The sequence below is a fragment of the Pieris rapae genome, chromosome Z, assembly GCF_905147795.1.
Source record: "Pieris rapae chromosome Z, ilPieRapa1.1, whole genome shotgun sequence".
NCBI lineage: Eukaryota > Metazoa > Arthropoda > Insecta > Lepidoptera > Pieridae > Pieris > Pieris rapae.
In genome coordinates this window covers 10,639,247-10,658,332 of record NC_059534.1, presented here as the reverse complement: position 1 = coordinate 10,658,332, position 19,086 = coordinate 10,639,247, and the positions used below count along the sequence as shown (strand labels likewise).

The 19,086-nt window shown below is 32.2% G+C and overlaps 1 protein-coding gene across 2 annotated transcripts; it reads right to left on the bottom strand.

Annotated features, from left to right (window-relative positions):
* Positions 1–262: 262 nt before the first annotated feature.
* LOC110997556 (sodium/potassium/calcium exchanger 4) lies at positions 263–17,867 on the bottom strand. Of its 2 annotated transcripts, none has more exons than XM_022265776.2 (10): positions 17,746–17,867; positions 13,864–13,950; positions 11,116–11,334; positions 9,755–9,891; positions 6,961–7,131; positions 5,528–5,747; positions 4,018–4,131; positions 2,943–3,161; positions 1,904–2,005; positions 263–1,243 (listed from the first exon to the last, which is right to left on the bottom strand). In XM_022265776.2, exons 2-10 carry the CDS (start codon positions 13,934–13,936, stop codon positions 915–917), a joined length of 1,584 nt encoding a protein of 527 aa, XP_022121468.1. In that variant the 5' UTR covers positions 13,937–13,950; positions 17,746–17,867; the 3' UTR covers positions 263–914. The 2 variants fall into 2 exon arrangements, with proteins under 2 accessions (XP_022121468.1, XP_022121469.1); XM_022265777.2 differs by having other exon boundaries at positions 17,690–17,834.
* Positions 17,868–19,086: the final 1,219 nt, after the last annotated feature.

Here is a 19,086-nt window from a genome sequence, read left to right as displayed (position 1 = left end):
TAAGCGGCGCCGTTTAGTTAAAAGACTGGACTTTTAATTGAACGGCTAATTAAGCTAGTTGGCTGCGTCAGAACTACGAAGAAGCAAACTTACTTACATAGTTATAAATAAGATATGGGCAGACCACGCAATTTTATTAAAAAAAATATATTTACCCAAGTAATAATATATACCCAAGCTATCCAATACATAACACCGCCACAACTGCACTGTTATTATTCTGAAAGCAGTTGATGAACAAACAATCAAATTAAACACAAAAAAGTAAGAATATTTTTATTTCTTTCATTTTTTTGGGAGAAATATATTTTCCTTTAACAATCGAGGTCTTGAAATCTATCCATGATAAAACAAGACAATACAACCTATGATCGAGAACATTCGATCAATTTAATCCTTCTCATACGTTTAATCAGATCTTCTTAAATTCCTCCATTTATTAAAGCAAAGTTGCATAACATATAACGAGCGATAGAGAATGCGCATTTAATAATCGCCTGTTTATGATGGATTAACCAGTGACCATCGATGATAACCACTCATTCTCTCTGGACAAAAATACTAGGCTCTGGACGACCACAATGATGACTTATCATATCCAAACAAATATGGAGTGATTTACCAAGTCCAAGCATCAGTATGGATTATAGACATCGCGTGATCGCCGCGTGTCACCTGTCGCAAAGTATTTCTTCCTACATGCTATACATTCTTAGCCTCGGGTATCAAATTAAATTTGTTAAACTTAACAATTACTATACAATATTTACAAATCCGACCAGGCAACGCGTATTAATAAATTCATTACGTAAAAATATTTATTTTTGTTAACTCTACGCATAGTATTATTAATAACAGAAACAAAGCCGTCGTTTTACAAGTATAACACGATCTAATTAAAACTGAATTGTTCATCAACAAATCGAAGCAGATGGCAAAATAATTTCCATTTCTAATAAAATTGCAAACGTAATAAATGCAAAGTAAAGGCAAATAAGAACAATGCCCACACTTCTGCGCATGTGGAATTTGCCAATGTACAAGACTGCCCAAAGCACAACTACGGCTATGAGCAGAGAGGCCACCACGAAATCTATGCCCGCCGAGTTAATGTATACAGATGTGGTCTCCGAGCCCTGAACGAGGAATGTCAGGGTTTGTATCATCCATGGCATACCAAGAGCGAAGAGTATTGCCAAGGAATTTGCTCCCAAAGCGTTGGAAACACCGATGCCACCTTCACCTATAACAACATAATCTTTATAGTTCAAAATCACGGGCATTTTAATAACAAAACATTGCGAAGAGGTACGTAAGTCAGTTAATAAATGACGTATAACACTTGTAATAAGTGCTTAGATACTAAATTATACATACATAATTACGCAGAGCCAAACAGTGTGATTCAATGCAAATGCAATACCTACCATGCATGCATGGCAAGTCTGGGGAACATAACCACAATGACATAGTAAAATTCGCTGTTGCAACGAAGTATCGCAGAGCATAGATAATGTGTAATCATTGTTATGAGGTTAATTAAAAATTAATCGCAGTTTGACGACAGTTATCATAAGGTTTTATTACTTCGATAACAGTGATATTTATATTCCTTGAACGTGAAATTTGATTACATTACCTTGGATAGTATTACATATTTATTGCTATCATAAAAAGTTCTAAATTCGAAATGACCAATTTACAATATATTTTCTGTTTGTGTGAAGCGAGATGTCCAAGGAAGCCATAAAATTTCTTAAGAATACACAGTTAAGCTGCTTAATAAAAAAATCTGACAGTTACCAGAAACTAAAAGTTTTCTCGAAGGTTCCTTAAATTTCTCACGTTAATATCTAAATTATTGATTTACTCAATCAAAGCCTCTCCTATCTTGCGTACATACCTCGTCGGGACATTATGTAGATGGACAATGCCTCTGGCAGACATCCACCGAAGGCTAAAAACGTCATTCCCATTACCGAATCCGGAATTAGAAACGTGTGCCCTGTAAAATAATTATAATATATGCCAATGCAAACTGTTTATGCGACTGGTAAAAAATAAATTGTTTTGTAATGACGCCATGCAAAACATGAGTTTAAAATCGAACGATTCTAAATTTACTATCAGTTCTTTAAAGACATAGAATGTACGAAATTAACTGGCTCAGTCCACACTCCTTTCTTGGCTCCAACGATAATTTTCGCAATCAATTTAATAAGTATTTTCTAGAGGACTCGCGAGTGCGTTGCCGGCTTTTTAAGAATTAATACGATCATTTTCTTGAAGGACAAAACAAATTTCCCGAACTGCTCTCATTTTTTATAATAAGGCCATTATAATTAGCTTTAAGTATTGACAAACACTTGCGATAAGTGCAGGTACTTATAACTTATAATCAGTATTACTTGGTTGAGAAATAATAATAGGAAAAACTATCTTTAGACAATTATCGGGGCACTAAGTAACTTCGATCAATTTTCTTTCCTCCTAGACACTATGTTAAAATTACTTAATCACGCAAATCTATAGATGTGATTTATAACGTCTAAAATATAACTGTATTTGTTGGATTGCTTAATCGAGAATCATTTTAATTTTAAAACATCGTGATTTTTAAAACGATACTTTGAAGAATATGAAATTTGTATACTATATTTTTTTAGAAACATAAAAATATTGTTTATTTAGAATTAGAAACATTATAAACGAAATTAACGGTTGGAATTTCATAGCAATGTATTATTCCACTTGGCGATCTTGCAATGTTTATGAAACTAATTAATTTACAAACGCTAAGAGCAATTTACAAATATCATTAAAAATATGAATTATATATTAAACTAACAAAAAATATCGATACTACATCTGCACTTTTTCTGACAAATTATGTTAACATAACGTTAAATAAGATAATTTTAATAAGGGGGTACTTCAATTACCTATGACTGTCATACTCCAGGACACGAAGTACGAATTTCCACCAATCCAAACAATACACATAATAAATGAGATCGGATAAAGCCTCCTGTGAGTAACTGGTGAGGGTATTGTGCAAGATAACACTAGTCTTAGAGGCCAGCTATAAAGCCACCATATTCTGTATATGAGCGATTTTTTACTTGGAAATTTGAATAATGATTTTGCTGGTTTTCCTTCAACTGAAAAAAGATTACCATTAACATGTACATCCTAGAACAATCTGAAGTAGATACTTCGTCAAGGCTTCGATGAAAAATGTCAAAGAACTGACACCAAAACCTAATTGTTACAATACATTTCCGCTAATCCGATTCTGAACATATTCTTCACACTTCTGTACTTAGTTAAACTTTTCACACTTTTCACTCATTTAAAGTTACAAGATTAACGTTAAATGTAAAAAAAAAATACTGTCTCTTTTTGGAGTACAATATGCATATCAAATGGGCCTTCAAATTAAACCCTTAAATTATACTCGTGTACTTTATATACCCAATATTTTTAGACTTATTTATTTTCTTATATAATTAATCCCACAGCTACTTATTATACTGTAATCTAAACAATTACATTATACACAAAAACATGAAACATAAACATGTAACACAGTTAACAATTATTACTATACAACAAACATTTATATTAAACTTAAAAATGCAGTCATTATTATAATACATTTAAAATAAAAGAGGAAAAACCATTATATGAAACAAAGGAAACCAGAGTTTTTCATAATATTTTTGAACATTTTTTTGTTAAATCAAATAAATATATTTGTTGGTAATTTGTGTTATAATCTGAAGGTACATACACTGTTGATATATGACTGAGTTATGTAAATAGTTTGTATTATACCAACGAATATAAAATATTTAGGAAAAGGGGGTGTGAAATAGTAAAAGCGACAGTAAGTCAGGGCAGTCATTTAAACCAATTTATATATTACTGATGCATTTATCGTGTAAAAACATCAGGTCGTTATGTGTACATTCCAGGTATAAAAGACAGTCAATTAATTCTGTAAGTAAACACTACCTTTTTCTTCAATCTGTTTGTCCGTAACAGTATTTCCATTTGAAATATTATCAGTGCTATAAGCTTTGTTATCAATTCCATCTTCAGTTGACTTGTCCACTTCGTTGACGACATCTAGAACAAAATTCTGATCAAAGATCTACAAACATTTTTTAAATCAATGTAATTATTTGATAAGCTATTAATTACATTCTTAATTCTAAAAACCGAAATTCCATATAATATTAATTTATTTACACTTAACCGAGCATCAATACATAGAAAACGTCTCTTCTTTATAGTTTGAGTGTCTACTTTCTGTGTAATATAGATTACTATAATTTAAAACAATGAATTAATCACGGTCTGGGTGTTAGATCTATATCTGTGTTGCGTTCATTTGTTTTTTCTAATAAGAAAGTAGGTGATCAGCATTTTGTGCTTGAGACACATGGAAAGTCAATTGGTGCATCGAAGACCAAACCAACGACTTCCGAGATAAGAGTTGCATACGTCATCGTCATACGAGTAGTAATTATGTTTCACTTTGGGTATTTAGTGATTTAATTACCATTTTGCTCAACACGAAAGCAAAGCAGTTAAACTATTCTTTTTATTATATGCAGACTGATATTGTAAGTCGTCACTAGAATTATCAGTAATCGTGTTTAAAATTATATTGTATATTTTTAATTTATCTAAGATTCCTTATAATATTCCTTAACGTATTTCAGTAAACGTCAGAAATATATAATAAATTTTACCAAGAAACTTAAACAACTCAAGTCCCGTAAATAAAATGGAAGAATTTCTCTCGTAATTATTTCAATCTTGCATGCTATCAACAAAATTCAAAGACTTAAAAATAAAAGTACCTATTACATAAAATTCTTACAAAGAAAATACAATAAGGACCTTATGAGCCTTCCTTTGAAGCACCTCCAGTACTAACCCGGAAAAAACGATAATCTTACGCGATAGCTTGGGATATAGATAAGATATTTTAAAATAAATTACATCGATACGTGAAGATTTAGAGATTAAGATTATAATTTCCTACTACTAAAGTCACGGACAAGGTAATTGCGCGAAATTCTACGATTTCATGTAATACCTACTGATATTGTTCGTGCATCAGACTACCGAGGTGACATCACTCATACATTGTCTAACAGTTATGTTGCATGTCTATGAATGGCATAGAGAGGCTCTAGACTTATGAAGAATAACAATTTTCGTCCCAATAGTTTTGATAATTGACATATGTAAGTATCATATGCATTTTACTTATGTACTACATAGTGGTCATAAATCGCTCAAATGCCTTGAAATAATTATTTGCAATACTTTTATTTTAACTATACGAAAATTAGGAGGAATAAAAGTTTTAAAATGGCACAAGGAAGCGAAAGTTTCGCCAATTTTTTACCGAGTGCAAATTAATTAATGACGATGTGATTAGGTCGAACGCTACAATTAAATAATATTATATAATTAATGTATGATGTTAAGTAAATTCAAAGCTACTTACATTCGGGCCTTCGGCAGCAGCATCCAACTATTTTATCATAGAGTGCAAATATCTTCATACTGTTGAACATCACGAAGAAATATACGATATATAAGAGCCCTAGAACGAGAGCTTCATACCATATGACCTCTCCATCCCATACGATAACCACTAGTACGCTTACATTGATCATATAAATTAATGCATCTCTTGTTACAGGCCGACGATCGATCTTGATAGGCTGAAATTTGAATATTTCCAGTAATATAATCTAGTCTTAGAGCATTCAGGCCTAAACTCGGATAGAATGGCATTTTTTATTCAATGTTTAATCTATGCTTTGTCTCTGGTGGGTTATAAGGTCGCGGCTGAATTTTCACAGGATGTGAAAATACAGACCATAGTGCAAGCGCCATAATTCAGAATTAATTTTTGATGGTTATATGAATATATGTAAATATAGAGAAATTTAAATATTATTCGATTGAATAAAAATATTTCTATTCGCTAACGACTAGGCAAGCTTTCTATTCCAACGACTTGCAAAGCATGTCATGCGAAAATATAAACTTATCTAATTTATTTTACATATCTATGTAGTTGAATTGATTAGTATAGTTATTTAATACATTATAAGAAATCTAGCAGTGTTCTATCTTATACATATTATAAGATTACTAAGGCCATTAGATTACATAGATAAAAAATATATGTATATAAATAGAAAACAAGCAAGTACATTAATAGACGAAGATACATTAAAAAAACTGAAGTAAACTGAAATTTAACATTAAAACCAACAACAAAAAAAACAACAATCTTTTAAAAATAAATTTATTTTTAGAGCGGCCCTTCTCTCTCTTTAATGACCTGAAAATTCTATGACTGGTAAGCCTTTGTTTCGTAGACGATGGACGCCATCCCAATGTCACGATTCTTCTTTGCGTATGAATGTACTTATTTTTGTGCATCCATTTAGTTTAAATACGCCCGAATACAATGCGTGTCTAAGTTTCCATAACAAAATATTGTACGTATTATTTGTGCTATCATTTATTATCAATAAGTTGGTGTAAGGTCAGACTATTTATAAGACTAAATAAAACAAAGATTTACCGGGTGTAGTGAAGCATAATACGAGAAAAGTAAAATAAGATTTCCCAGAACGTAATTGAGAGTTGGAGTCAAGACAGCTTAAAAAGTCCGAAGGCAAAAACACATTGGATTTTATATTCATATCAGTTTGACTTTGAATTTCATCTTAAATTTTGTTGTATATTTTCTTGAAAAATATATTTACTTTTCAGTTAGCTTTTCAAGGCCGAAAATTCGTTTATTTTGTTCCGTTCGTATGCGGTGTTAGTTGTAAAAAAAATGAACAAAAGGTTGTTTAATAAAGTAAAAATTACTACGTCTAATCTCCACGCTTATCATAAATGCATAAAGGAACTTACCGTTCTAGCAGCCAGGCTTCCTATAGCCGCAACACCAAGAATGTTGAACAGAGCAGAACCGACAATAGTACCAATTCCCATATCAGACTGTGTAAGGAAGGTCGAAATCACGTTCACGAAGAATTCTGGGCATGACGTCGCGACTGACATAAATGTTGCTGCCGCCACATTCTGTTACAAAAAATAACAATACGAATTTAATATTCAAATATTTATTTGTATATATTAGCGACATGATGCATTGAGGACATGCGAGCCTTAGCAGATTCTTTAGATAAAAATCCAGTATCATTGTAACCTTCTGTTCACATGTCTGTTGAATGTGAGTCTAGCATCCAAATCCACTGCGAGAAAAAACGATGTCACCCGCAAAAGCCTGGATGTACTCACTACCATTTCGCAAGTCCTGTAGGAATGGGTCCAATATTAGATTCCACATTGTTGGTCTCCTTATTGAACCCTGAACGCAGTCTTTATTCGTTACTTTTTTCAACCGTGTGTCCTGCCTATATTAATTTTAATTGTCTTTCGAACTTAATTAGAAAAAATATTGCTATAAAATATAGAATATCGTAAAATGTAAGTCTAGTTTGTGTACCATTATATTTTCTTAGTATTATTGTACAATTATCCACTTTTCTAAGAAGTTCTAATTAAAAGCTTATTGAATTAAACTATCTAGTTGCTTTCCCTTAACTTCTCGTTATTCTTGAGCTTAATGGAATACTTTGTTAATAAACGGAAGTTCCAATTAAAATGTGATACAAAATTTATTTCTCTTTCTATTTTATCAATAAAGCGTTACATAATAAATCTATAAATTATTTAATAAATATTTATTATATATTAAATTTTGTGCAAAAAATGCAAGGGTTATGGATACAAGACGAATTATAAATAATGAGGAATTGAATCTGAATGATACAACTGTATTTCTTGGAATCACCATGGATTCAAAACTTCAGTGGTTCTGCAGCTTGGCGGTTAAAAAATTCGCTCACTCACTGTCGATACAGCTAGACTTGTTTAATTTAGTTACATTCACAGCTTAATGACTCTCTGAGAGATACATTAACGGAAATTAATATACCTTTACCTGGCAATATATTTATGAAAATATTATGTGTACAAAAATAGTGATAAGTTTACTAGAATAGAACATACACATAATGTTAACAATCGGAACAAACGCAGGCTGCAATTTCCCCGTACTAGACTATCTAAAGTTAGTAATTCTTTTTTGGGAAAAGGGATACTCTGATTTAATAAAATAACAGAGGCTCTTTTATCTCTCCCATTTAATAAATTTAAGAAAAATATCAAAGAAAAGCTGTGTAAAAAGGCTTACTATAAAGTTAGCGATTACTAAGTTGATAAAAGTGTACTAATTAATTTGCGATATTTGTTTTATAAGAAGTGTTGTTTGATGATTTGCTTTTTTAAAAATAAAAAAACCGAGAGTTTTTTACGCCGGCTTTTTCTCTCGGCCTACACCCTCTGTCTTCTTTGCCGATAAGTAGGGATGCCAACAGGTTTAAATTTAATGACGTGGAATAAGTGATACGTTGATGATCTTATGTTCCAAAATAAACATATTTTATTTTTATTTTATAAATTATTTGTACTTGGAAAATGAGGTCTGTACATTTCTTAACAAAAACTATCCAAACTTAGCTAGACTTGGCTACGTCTATAATTAACTCGCTAAATCGTATTAACAAATAATAGGGAGGTCATGCCTATATTAATGCATCGTGCATCGGAAACAATTCATGAAAATTTAGACTACACAATGACACAAATTTTTGTGTTTTTTTTTAAATAGAGCATGATAATAATACGAATCTAACATTTAAAAGTTGGCAAATCTGATCCATTCGCCCGCTTCGTTTCAAGCTTAAAAGTTTCGGTGGGCGGAGCCTGTCGCGGTCACTCCTTTAACTTAAGATCAACGATATAAATAATCGAGTTAATTGAGGTAATAGGGTTAAAAGGCGTTAACCCAAAGCAATATTAGCAGTTAATCTCCTAGGGAAATTCCATAAGCAGGATAATAAATTGAACATTATAATACGATTAGGAAAATCCGATGTCAAGGAAAAACCAATAGGCAATTTACATTTAAATATTACGATTGTTACAAATATTTTCGATCCGACGTACTCGTGCCAAAAATACGCTTCATCTGTATCCGTTTCCTTGAATCTTTTTGTGTCGATTGGGTTTCGAATGTACTTACGATGTTTTCCTTTTTTTTATAGAACAGAGAGAAAACGGGCAGAAGGCTCACCTGATTTTAAGTGATAAAGCTGCCCATGGACACTCTCAATGCCAGAGGGCTCGCGAGTGCGTAGTAGTAAAAGGCCGGCACCTTTTAAGAATTGGTACGCTCTTTTCTTGAAGGACCCTAAGTCGAATTGGTCCTTTACCGAAGACTAATAGAAAGTTGAGCTGCACACGTAGCCACAAACATTTAATACTACACTAGGATTTTATTTTGGGTCTCAAATACGAAAGAGGAACAGCAGAAATCACGAAAGTAGAACAATACAACTATTTATTGTGTTTGTACTACGATACATATTTTATCAAGATACAAACGTGATTCATTAACAAACAGTACATACCTGGGGTCATAAGTGGTGATTTATCTATTCTAAAAAATACAAGGCGTAAATCTGTTTGTCGTTTTGCTTCCGAGTTTTAGTATGGGGGAAAAGCTCTGCTAAACCATATAAAGGGTATACGTACCTACAATCCTAATAATCAATTATACAGTAATAGTTTAACATACCTGTGGTATCTTCAGATCTTCGCAAATAAGTTCCACACAGGGGATAAAGTAGTCATTGCACACAATAGCCAGCAATGTGAACGCGTAGAGGCCAAAAAGAACGTATAACATGAATCCACCCTGTCGCAGTTGTGCATCTGTAAGAAAATACTTTTACTGAGTTTTCTTAGTAATATAACGAGATGTCATCTCATGGCCGCAGGTTTATGAGCACCTTGTTAAACAAAACCTTGGATTGGAGTGACAGAAAGACAATTTTATTAACCTATATTAAGAGTTGTTCTTGAATCAAACTTGGATACAAAAACGTTAGGATCGTTGTCGCTATTAAAATAATATTTGTTAAAGAGTACCAGCGCCGGCAATAAATGTAAATTTAGATTTATCGACGTTAAAATGCGTGTAGCTATATTGATAAAAGAGTTGATATTGAAACATTTGTTTAAATTATTTATATATAACCACTATAACAAATAAATAATTTACATTAATATTTATATATTACCAATAGGTATAAAAACATTCTTTTATATAAATACATATACCAAGAATGCAACCGAGACATCGAGTGTAAGTAGTGTAATAAATATGCGTTTAGACCCGTCGTAAGAAGTTTTATTCGTCTTTGTCTTGTCTCTGTCTGTTAAATTGTGTTTTCGCTGCGATAAAAGACGACAGGAAATTACTTTGTAAAAACGCTGCAATTGGTTCTTTTCTATAGTGGCTATTTATTAGTAAATAATATAATTAATAATAAAGTGTACACATTTATCTTTACTTTAATAAAATTATATGTATATAGAATGATAAGGTCCATAATACCGAAACAGCTTAGGAATATCTATCTATCTAATAAGCCGTCAATAAGAAAATTTCATTTTTACCTATCCTGTTAATAGCGTTATTATTAATTTCATTAAAGTGGGAACAGAAAGACAAGCATAGTTACCTGCTTAATACTTTGTTTTTTTTTAGAGAAACGAGCCTACGGAATACCTAAAAAAGCAGCCTTTTATAGAGAATGGGTGGAGTGAAGAAGAAGTGAGTGGAGGTGAAGGACCAGAAACACGGCATTGGCATTAGAAAAATAACTGTGTTTTTTTTATACATACGTTAAATAGATAATTTCGAATGTGTTTGGTTTTTTTATTTAATTAATGTTATAGAATATATCTTTTTTATTATGTATATCAATAAGGCCTACCAAAACTGATGTGATAATAACGGACAAGGAGTCGTTTGTAAATAGTTAATGGTTCACCAAAAACAAAAGAAAAAGTAAATTTTACTGGTCTGCGTTATTAAATCTATCATTGTTCAATGACTTTACAGATGTCAGCGCCGAATTGCATTGCCCTTACCATCAAAGATTCCAGGCGGAAAACTGTCAACTGAATTTTCACTGAAACAAGTAACATCTGTCACATATTTCTCGACAACCTGCGTTCTTGTTCGGATCCAAGGTGTCCAGTGCCAGTTCACAGCCTCCTCATCGAGCCGACGCATCAGGTCTTCGCTTATGTATTCGACGTCACCATTCTTATTAACTCTTGTTACATACACAACTTCGCTGCTTGTATCTGCCAAGAAGGAGAGTAGATTATACTCGTGGTCGATTCATGCGTTTTTCAAACTTCAAAATAATAGTAAAAAAATTGTTCTATCGCGTAAGGTAGATATAATTATTATTACTGCGATTTATTTTAAGTAGCTTTTTTTGAGTTTTAGATAACATCTCATGTTTTCATAACAGTCTAGAATTATGTTCTCCATACTAATACGTAAACAATACAACCGAATTTCATCTCATCCATAGCCTTATCATTACACTGAATAACGTAAATATATATTTCGTAAGCATTACCTTGACCAAAATATAAAAGGGTTTTCGTTAATGCGTCGCACTGTCATTAAGTAAACAAAACAGACGCAGAGAAGGAATAATTGTATGATTATTTATTGTGCATAGTCAGTAATATCTCGACTAGTTTACAACAAGGCTAAAGATAAAGTGGAACGGTTCTATCGTTGAGTACGGCACCTTGAGTGATAATGATCTATGTGATTAGGAAAACCTATTCTGATATGTTATTTCCAAAAAATTTGATGCAAAATTAAAAATAATGTGTATTTGATTGATCGAAGAAAATCTTCAGACCAGTGATGCAGGTTCCAAAGAAACACCTTCGATTTACAATTTTTACGATAATTAAAAGTAACTGTAATTCATTATAATACTTTCAAAGTATTTATAAGTTTAAAAAAAATATTCTACCATGTTTAGATGTATATTTTTAATAATTATTTTCTAACATCAATACTCGATCATGTTTTGAAAATTAATATGGGATTTTGTTGCTTCTGATACCGATATTTATTTTGTAACGAAATTATTTCAAGAACTAATCCTAAGTTCTTATACGTGCTTATTATTTCTTATTTTTTTTGTAATTTTGCATCTAATGAAAATTTTATTGATATGTTCAAATTTTCATGGCAACGTGACATTGTCACTCACATTCAATTAAAACGGTTTTCTGATAAAGTAATATTTTAAATAATTATACAAGTTTCCTAATCAATAAAGTTTTACTCACATTTTTTTTAAATCATTAAAAGTGTAGAGACCACTAAATCCCCCACAGAATGTACCACAAACACACTTTCACTATCAGACTTTTTATTCACGACATTAGTTGATAATCGCGTTTTAATTTATTTAACAATTTGTACAATGCCATCTCTTAGCTGATATAACAACTACAGAATTAAAAATCAATTTGTACAAACTTTCAAAACAATACAATTTCTACACTATACACATACAACACATTTCATAGAGTCTCATATTAATATTGAACTACAACTGTTCGTATAATCTGTTTGCTTTGTTAATCCCTAACTCTGATACTGAAATATATCACTTTTCCACCATTACACTACATTTTCCAGCCAATGGCTTATAACCCAACTTTGCTCATTGCCCTATTAATAAAAAAATATTGAAGAACTCGTACGTAGAAGTACAATACAAAACGGCTCATTAGCGTTAATTATTTCAGCCAATTACCTGAATCTTTAATGGGTTATAAATTATAATATTAGTAATAATGGTATAGGTACTTCTTAAACACGGAAAGTTTTTAATTTTCCCGGAATGCACAAAGTGAATATCAAAAGGTAACTTATATGTGTTTAAATCGCTGTGCCATTTCTGACACTGTTGAATTCAAATAAAAAACTCTCCCAGTCTAATTTAACTTTTGAGAATTCGTTTTTATTTTTTTTATTTTCGACGTATTTTTAGGGTAAATAAGAAAATATGCCAGAGTTTGATTGGAGCTCCCTGTACGTATTTTAATACTTAATACACAGACATTGTGGATTTTGAACTAAACTCTGAATATATACGTGCTTAATATGCTTAAAGGAACAATTTTCGCCTATTGAAATCGTGGGCTTTATTCGACTTTATCAACCGTGTAACATAGCTAAATATAATAATAGGCAATTCACGTGTTGGAGAAGAAAAGTCGAATCGTCTACCCATATCATGACAATGGGTAACAGAAAGTATTTTACTAAATATCTTTTTAGATATTACCAATAGAAAAGATTAATATTGTAAAGATGAAGGTTGTATTGGAAATTGGTCTGGTTTTTCTAGTTTCGTAACAAAGCACTGTATATAAAAACTATTTTACATAGAATTCGGACTATTGGCTGATATTCAGAAAAAAAGTATTATTGAAGTTACTTGGCAACAAAATTCAATAACGGATTGGTATCTATTCAAGTTATGTGGTAAGCTCGTTTTCATTACAACGCTAAATCCTCTTTATATTTCATTTTTTTGTCTAGATTAAATCTAAATGTCTTCTCCAGATTCCATGAGACTGGCATCTCTTAGCATTAGCGAGTCCACCCTTTCACCAGCATACGGCTATCCACGACAGAATTATTTTTCATGAGCGACACAAGAAACATCTGTATCCGCTTATTATCTTATATATGGACATATTATTGTATATGGACCACACCAAATTGCTTCTAGCTGTGCCCTCTCACGTTAAATTGATTTTTGCATATATATATCACGGGTTACTTACTAAAATCTTCGATGGCGGTCACTGCGCAGACGCACAACGTACATATAGCACCAATGGCCAGTCTGTACATCATTGCAACCGACTTATCTGTAACAAGTGAAGATATTCATCAATCAGAGTTCAGTGATTATTCCGGGTAAGGAATGATAGATACACGGCATGAGCAAATATTAAACGCTCAAAATAAAAGTTCATTGGTTCGTATTGTCGTGAACGCAAGCGTTCAGAGTTGAAAGTCGCCAACTCAAGCCGGTAGGCCTTTAAGTAGTCAAAATACAGTCATTAATACCAAATATAAGGTTATTAACTCAGTCAATGGACCATTCAGTGAGTTAAAGGTAGATTATAACTATGGTACAAAACTAAAATATTTTCATATAAATATCATATTTTAAAGCAGGTGATTGTAAATGGAAAATTTTATTTCGAAACAAGCTCGGGGCAGTAATCATGCTTTCCGCGTATTTACGAGTGAAACAAAAAACATACAAAGACTGTTTTTTGTTGGCGATACTCAGTCACATATGTTATATTGTAACTGTTATTTGTTAAATTTAAACGTACAAATTTTACAGAACACAACTGTTCGCCAAATCTCCGCCAATCGGCTGTTAATGTTGTATTCTTTAATTTATGAATTCTTCGCTATCAGCTAATCTAAAATTATTGAAAGGTAATTAATTCATATTTCAACATAATTATAATCAACCTGCAATTTTTACTAGTAAGTCAATTTAGGTTACTTCGTACGACGTTCCGCAATTATTCAATTCGCAGTCAATTCTCTGAAGCCCTGATACTAAATCCAAAATTCTAACGAATGCTAAGTTAACATTGAAAATGACTTAGCGTAAGGCGCTTTTTTCAACGCACTATTGTGGAACTGCTGTTTCAATCTCTGCAATCTCCGAGCTAATTCGGCTTCGGCCTCCAACGTATAACTCTCCATCTCCATCAGATAAGCATGTGGTAAGCTTCCTTTAAAAATCTTAAGTACTCTATTCTTTATAGATACGCAATTTCATCACAATATATCGTTTTTATTTTGATATTGCTATCAACACGGATGTTAGCTAATCGATTTTTAATCAACCATAGGTTAGAAGTTTGAAATTGGTAACAATGTAATCTCGCATTGATAACATTAAAGGCATAGTTAATTATTGTGGATTTTCCAACTGAGATTTGTATAAAAAGTATTTAAAACTTAATTATCGACCGACTCAGTTATTAGAATCACATTATTTTTTTATTTCGAGAGCTTGTCTATAGTCATCTGAGTTTTATAAAAGGCGTCCCAAATAACATATACTTCGGTTTGCAATTGCTTGCAAATACAAAATGTTCGCGATAGAGTTACTTGTCGAAACATTACGTGAAGATACTCGATACATGTGTGTTATAGAATTTCGAAAACAGACAAAATTCGCCATTCAGCAATATTGTCCGCTCTCAAACCACAAGTATGGATAACAACTGCACAAGCATTGTCACCAATTTTGTCAATGTTTTTGACAATGCATGCGCTAAGGGTGCGTCCACATCTGGCGAATATGCCGCGAATGTGCAACTCGTGAGCCAATCCTGCGCCGCCCGGGCGCAGTTTGCTCGCAAAAAAAACGCCGTACGCGAACAGCGCGCGGTTGGCGTGCTAGCGACTCGCGTCTTCCTTCCCCCCGCACCATTAAACTGTAAGTGCGAGAATTGAATGCGCGCCTTTTACGAGCCTTAGATGAATTCCACTAAAGAGGCGCACCAAACCATTACCGTGACTTCACGCGCGCGGCTTTCAAACGGCCCGCGAACTGCACATTCGCGGCACATTCACCAGATGTGGACGCATCCTTAGCGCATGCATTGACAAAAACATTAACAACATTCATAAAAGAGCCAGACTATGCCATAATCCATAACTTTTAATGCTTGTGCAGTTTTTATCCAGACTTGTGGTTTGAGTGACTAGTTGCATCGAAACTGAATAAATGTATTTAGATTTAATCTGATTTAAGATAATACTGAAACCTTATCTCTGAAACTTATTCAGTCTGTATTTATGGGGCTCGATTTGACTGCCTTTACATAATGAGAACGCACTCACTCTCTCTATCTTGACGACGAAATTGCCCAACATATAAAATTGTTACTTTATTTACAATGACCTAAGTGCAGAAAAGTGAGCTTAGAAATTAATTGAAACAAAACGATAATGTCTAATCTATTAAATGTATTTTATCGACAATCTCCATATTTATCTAAATGAGAAATTCATTTATATGACGGAAGTTGAATGGAAGAAATAGGTATAGATTTTCCAACTAATTGAACAAGCTGGTTGGCTCTGACTCTTGTTTAGTATCACACATGTAATTGACATACGTCTGGCAGATCTGTACGTTTACAAATCAAGTGAGTGGCTCCATTCAAACGGCCAGATTGAAGGATGCCATTATGGTTGTGGAACAACTATGCGGGAAAAAACGAAAATGGAAGTGGGCAGGATATATGACGACACGCGTCAGAAGTAAAATAAAATTGGAGGAGAATAAAATTTGAAAAAAACAGCGAAGTATAAAGGATACGGCGGTAAGCCTTCAAAGAGGGGCTCACGCAAGGAAAGCACATATATAACCTAACATTGAAACAAATAAAAGCCTTTTATTTATGTTTAATTAAAGCTCGATGAATGGAAAAATTTAATACGGCAAATTCTATCGACTAAAATTGGAATAAGACAATTTTAAGCTATTGCATACATTTTATCGCGGGCCTTGAGCGTGGGGACCGAATCCAGAAATTGCGTAACGAAAAAACCTAACACTCAACAACAATAACTCCGACCACCAAAATTTTTGATATTAAAATAAGCGAAAACCACCACCACCAACATTTTTGATAATAAAATAAATAAAGAAAAAAAATTTATAAAAAATAAATAAACAATTATAATTGCATAGGTTGATAAAAAATGCTATGCAATAGCTTTATCGCGGCAGTCCCCGAGTGCCACACGTTTATTTTTTAACAGTAATCAATTTAAATAAAACGTTACTTTCGTAACTTTTTTAATAAATAAAGCAGTCTATGATCTTAACGGTGTAAATAAATGTAAGCAGGAGCAGGTCATTCCCACCACGTCATTTGTATTGCCTACCCTTGCATTCAAGGCCTCAAAAAATTATTTATTTATTTATTATTATTAACACTTCGTTGCGTTACATTAAAGAAAAAAAAATAAACATAGTTTAATAAAAAGCAACTTAGGCTTATCGCTTTCGAGCGATTTCTTCCAGACAACCACTGTGAGTAAAGGAAAAAAAAACATGAATTAAATTACATAAGGTAGGCGTAGAAGTGCAAAAATACATATTACAAATACAATCAGAAGGAAAAAAACATACTTAACAGAAACAAAAAAATAAATAAAATAAATATCTAAAATCTAATAGTTCACCTTAAAAATTACCCTATACTAGTAATTGTGATGCTTTTGCCTTACCATCATGTTATAGAAAATTTTTCACATAAAGAGATCAAGTAATCTATCCAAGAGACATACGAATAAGAATTCAGTATCCTATCAATTTTATTCACAAAAATATCTTTCCAATTAAAAGGTATCGATTTTGAGAAAAGCTCTCTCTAGTCTTTCCTGCAAATTATGCCACTACGACACAAACATCGATGTTAAATAATCATAATAAAAATTAAGAATTTTTAACACAGTATCAATAACATCGTCCCAAATAATAAAAACGTCTATATAAAATTCGCTTCACTTCGCTGTATGCATTAAAATAGTTTAGTTATAGAATTAACCAGGCTTTACCTTCCCATCACTCACAATACACAATAACACGTAAACACCTCAAACGCGTTACTTACAATATTGTCGAGACGATGTAAGAATAATATCGAATTAATTCGCCATTGTGGATCAGCCAGCGACCCGAATCACTATACTGGAATTGGAATTTCAACGACTCCCCTTTTAAGGTGATAATCTTATGATAAGAAGCTATTTGCGATTATTTTATTCAATTACATCCAAGATATTATTGTTGATTTAGTTACTGATATACAGTGATTTGATTGTGTTATCGTGTTAGTTATTAATTTTGGTTTTGGCTTACAACGTTGTTAAAAATGGTATACAAATGTCATCTGTGATGTATTAAATTGCTTCCGAGTTATTGGAAAGTACTATTTGGTAAGAGGCGTATTAAGTTTTTTGAAATAACACACAGTCGTTTATTATAAATTTACGTTCACTTACGCCTTTATTAAGAGTGGGCATTAACCAAAATCACTTATCGTATGTGATGTTTGGATTAAATATATAACTATGTATTGATCCTTTACTGTAATTTAAATGGTTGGCACTATTTCAATAGACAATACGATACAAAAAGTCAAATTTTTAAGGCGAATATTATGGAATCAAAAATGAAATAATTGTATTATATTAGTTTGGCCCAGGGATTAAATAGCGATTTTATTAATTTTTTTTTTAATTTAATATGAGTTGAATACGAGTTATTGATAAAAAGCATTTGGCGTTTACATCATTTTTGTTCCGCGAAACACTGTATCTGTTTCATCTCAGGCGAACTTCGGGCATACATTTTTTTCAATAGTCATTCGCCTTCGATCAACTGAGACGAGATCACTACGCTTCTTTGCTCCAACGTTCGGCATAATAAAATATGGTTTTTATTTTACCATAAACAACAAAATTATAAATACCCTTTCGCATTTACAATTCGCAGAATAAGTCAAATAAAAAAAGACTCCACTAAATTTTAAATCAAACCGAGAAGTATTTTATGAATTTTTAAAAATTCTGTACGATTTATTCGCCTAGGTGCCAATCAATGGAAAAAACAAATCAAACAATTCTAGCAATAGTCAAAATAAAACTGCTTCTTATAGTTATTGGTAGCATATATTATTATTTTTACATTTTGATACAGAAACAGAAAACAGATTGCAGAATACAGTTATTACACACTAAACAAAATTTGAAAACCTAAAATCCAATTACATCTGTAAACAGCATTTTAGTGGCATCTGCAGTGCTGGTTTACTAAATATTAACCATTTCATACAGGAGGTATACAATTTACATATGTTAAACTTAAAAACAAAGAAAAAAATTTATTCAGGTTGCAAGTCTTCGCCGTGAATAATATTTTTAAATTCATAAATGCTATTGTGAAAAATATC

Excerpts from the sequence above, each read along its gene's own strand:
- LOC110997556 (XM_022265776.2), bottom strand. The coding sequence starts at position 13,936 with ATGATGTACAGACTGGCCATTGGTGCTATATGTACGTTGTGCGTCTGC. Across the intron at positions 9,892-11,115 it reads TCCGCCTGGAATCTTTGATG|ATGCACAACTGCGACAGGGT; the intron begins GTAAGGGCAATG and ends ATTTTCTTACAG. Across the intron at positions 3,162-4,017 it reads CAAACAGATTGAAGAAAAAG|TTGAAGGAAAACCAGCAAAA; the intron begins GTAGTGTTTACT and ends ATCTTTTTTCAG.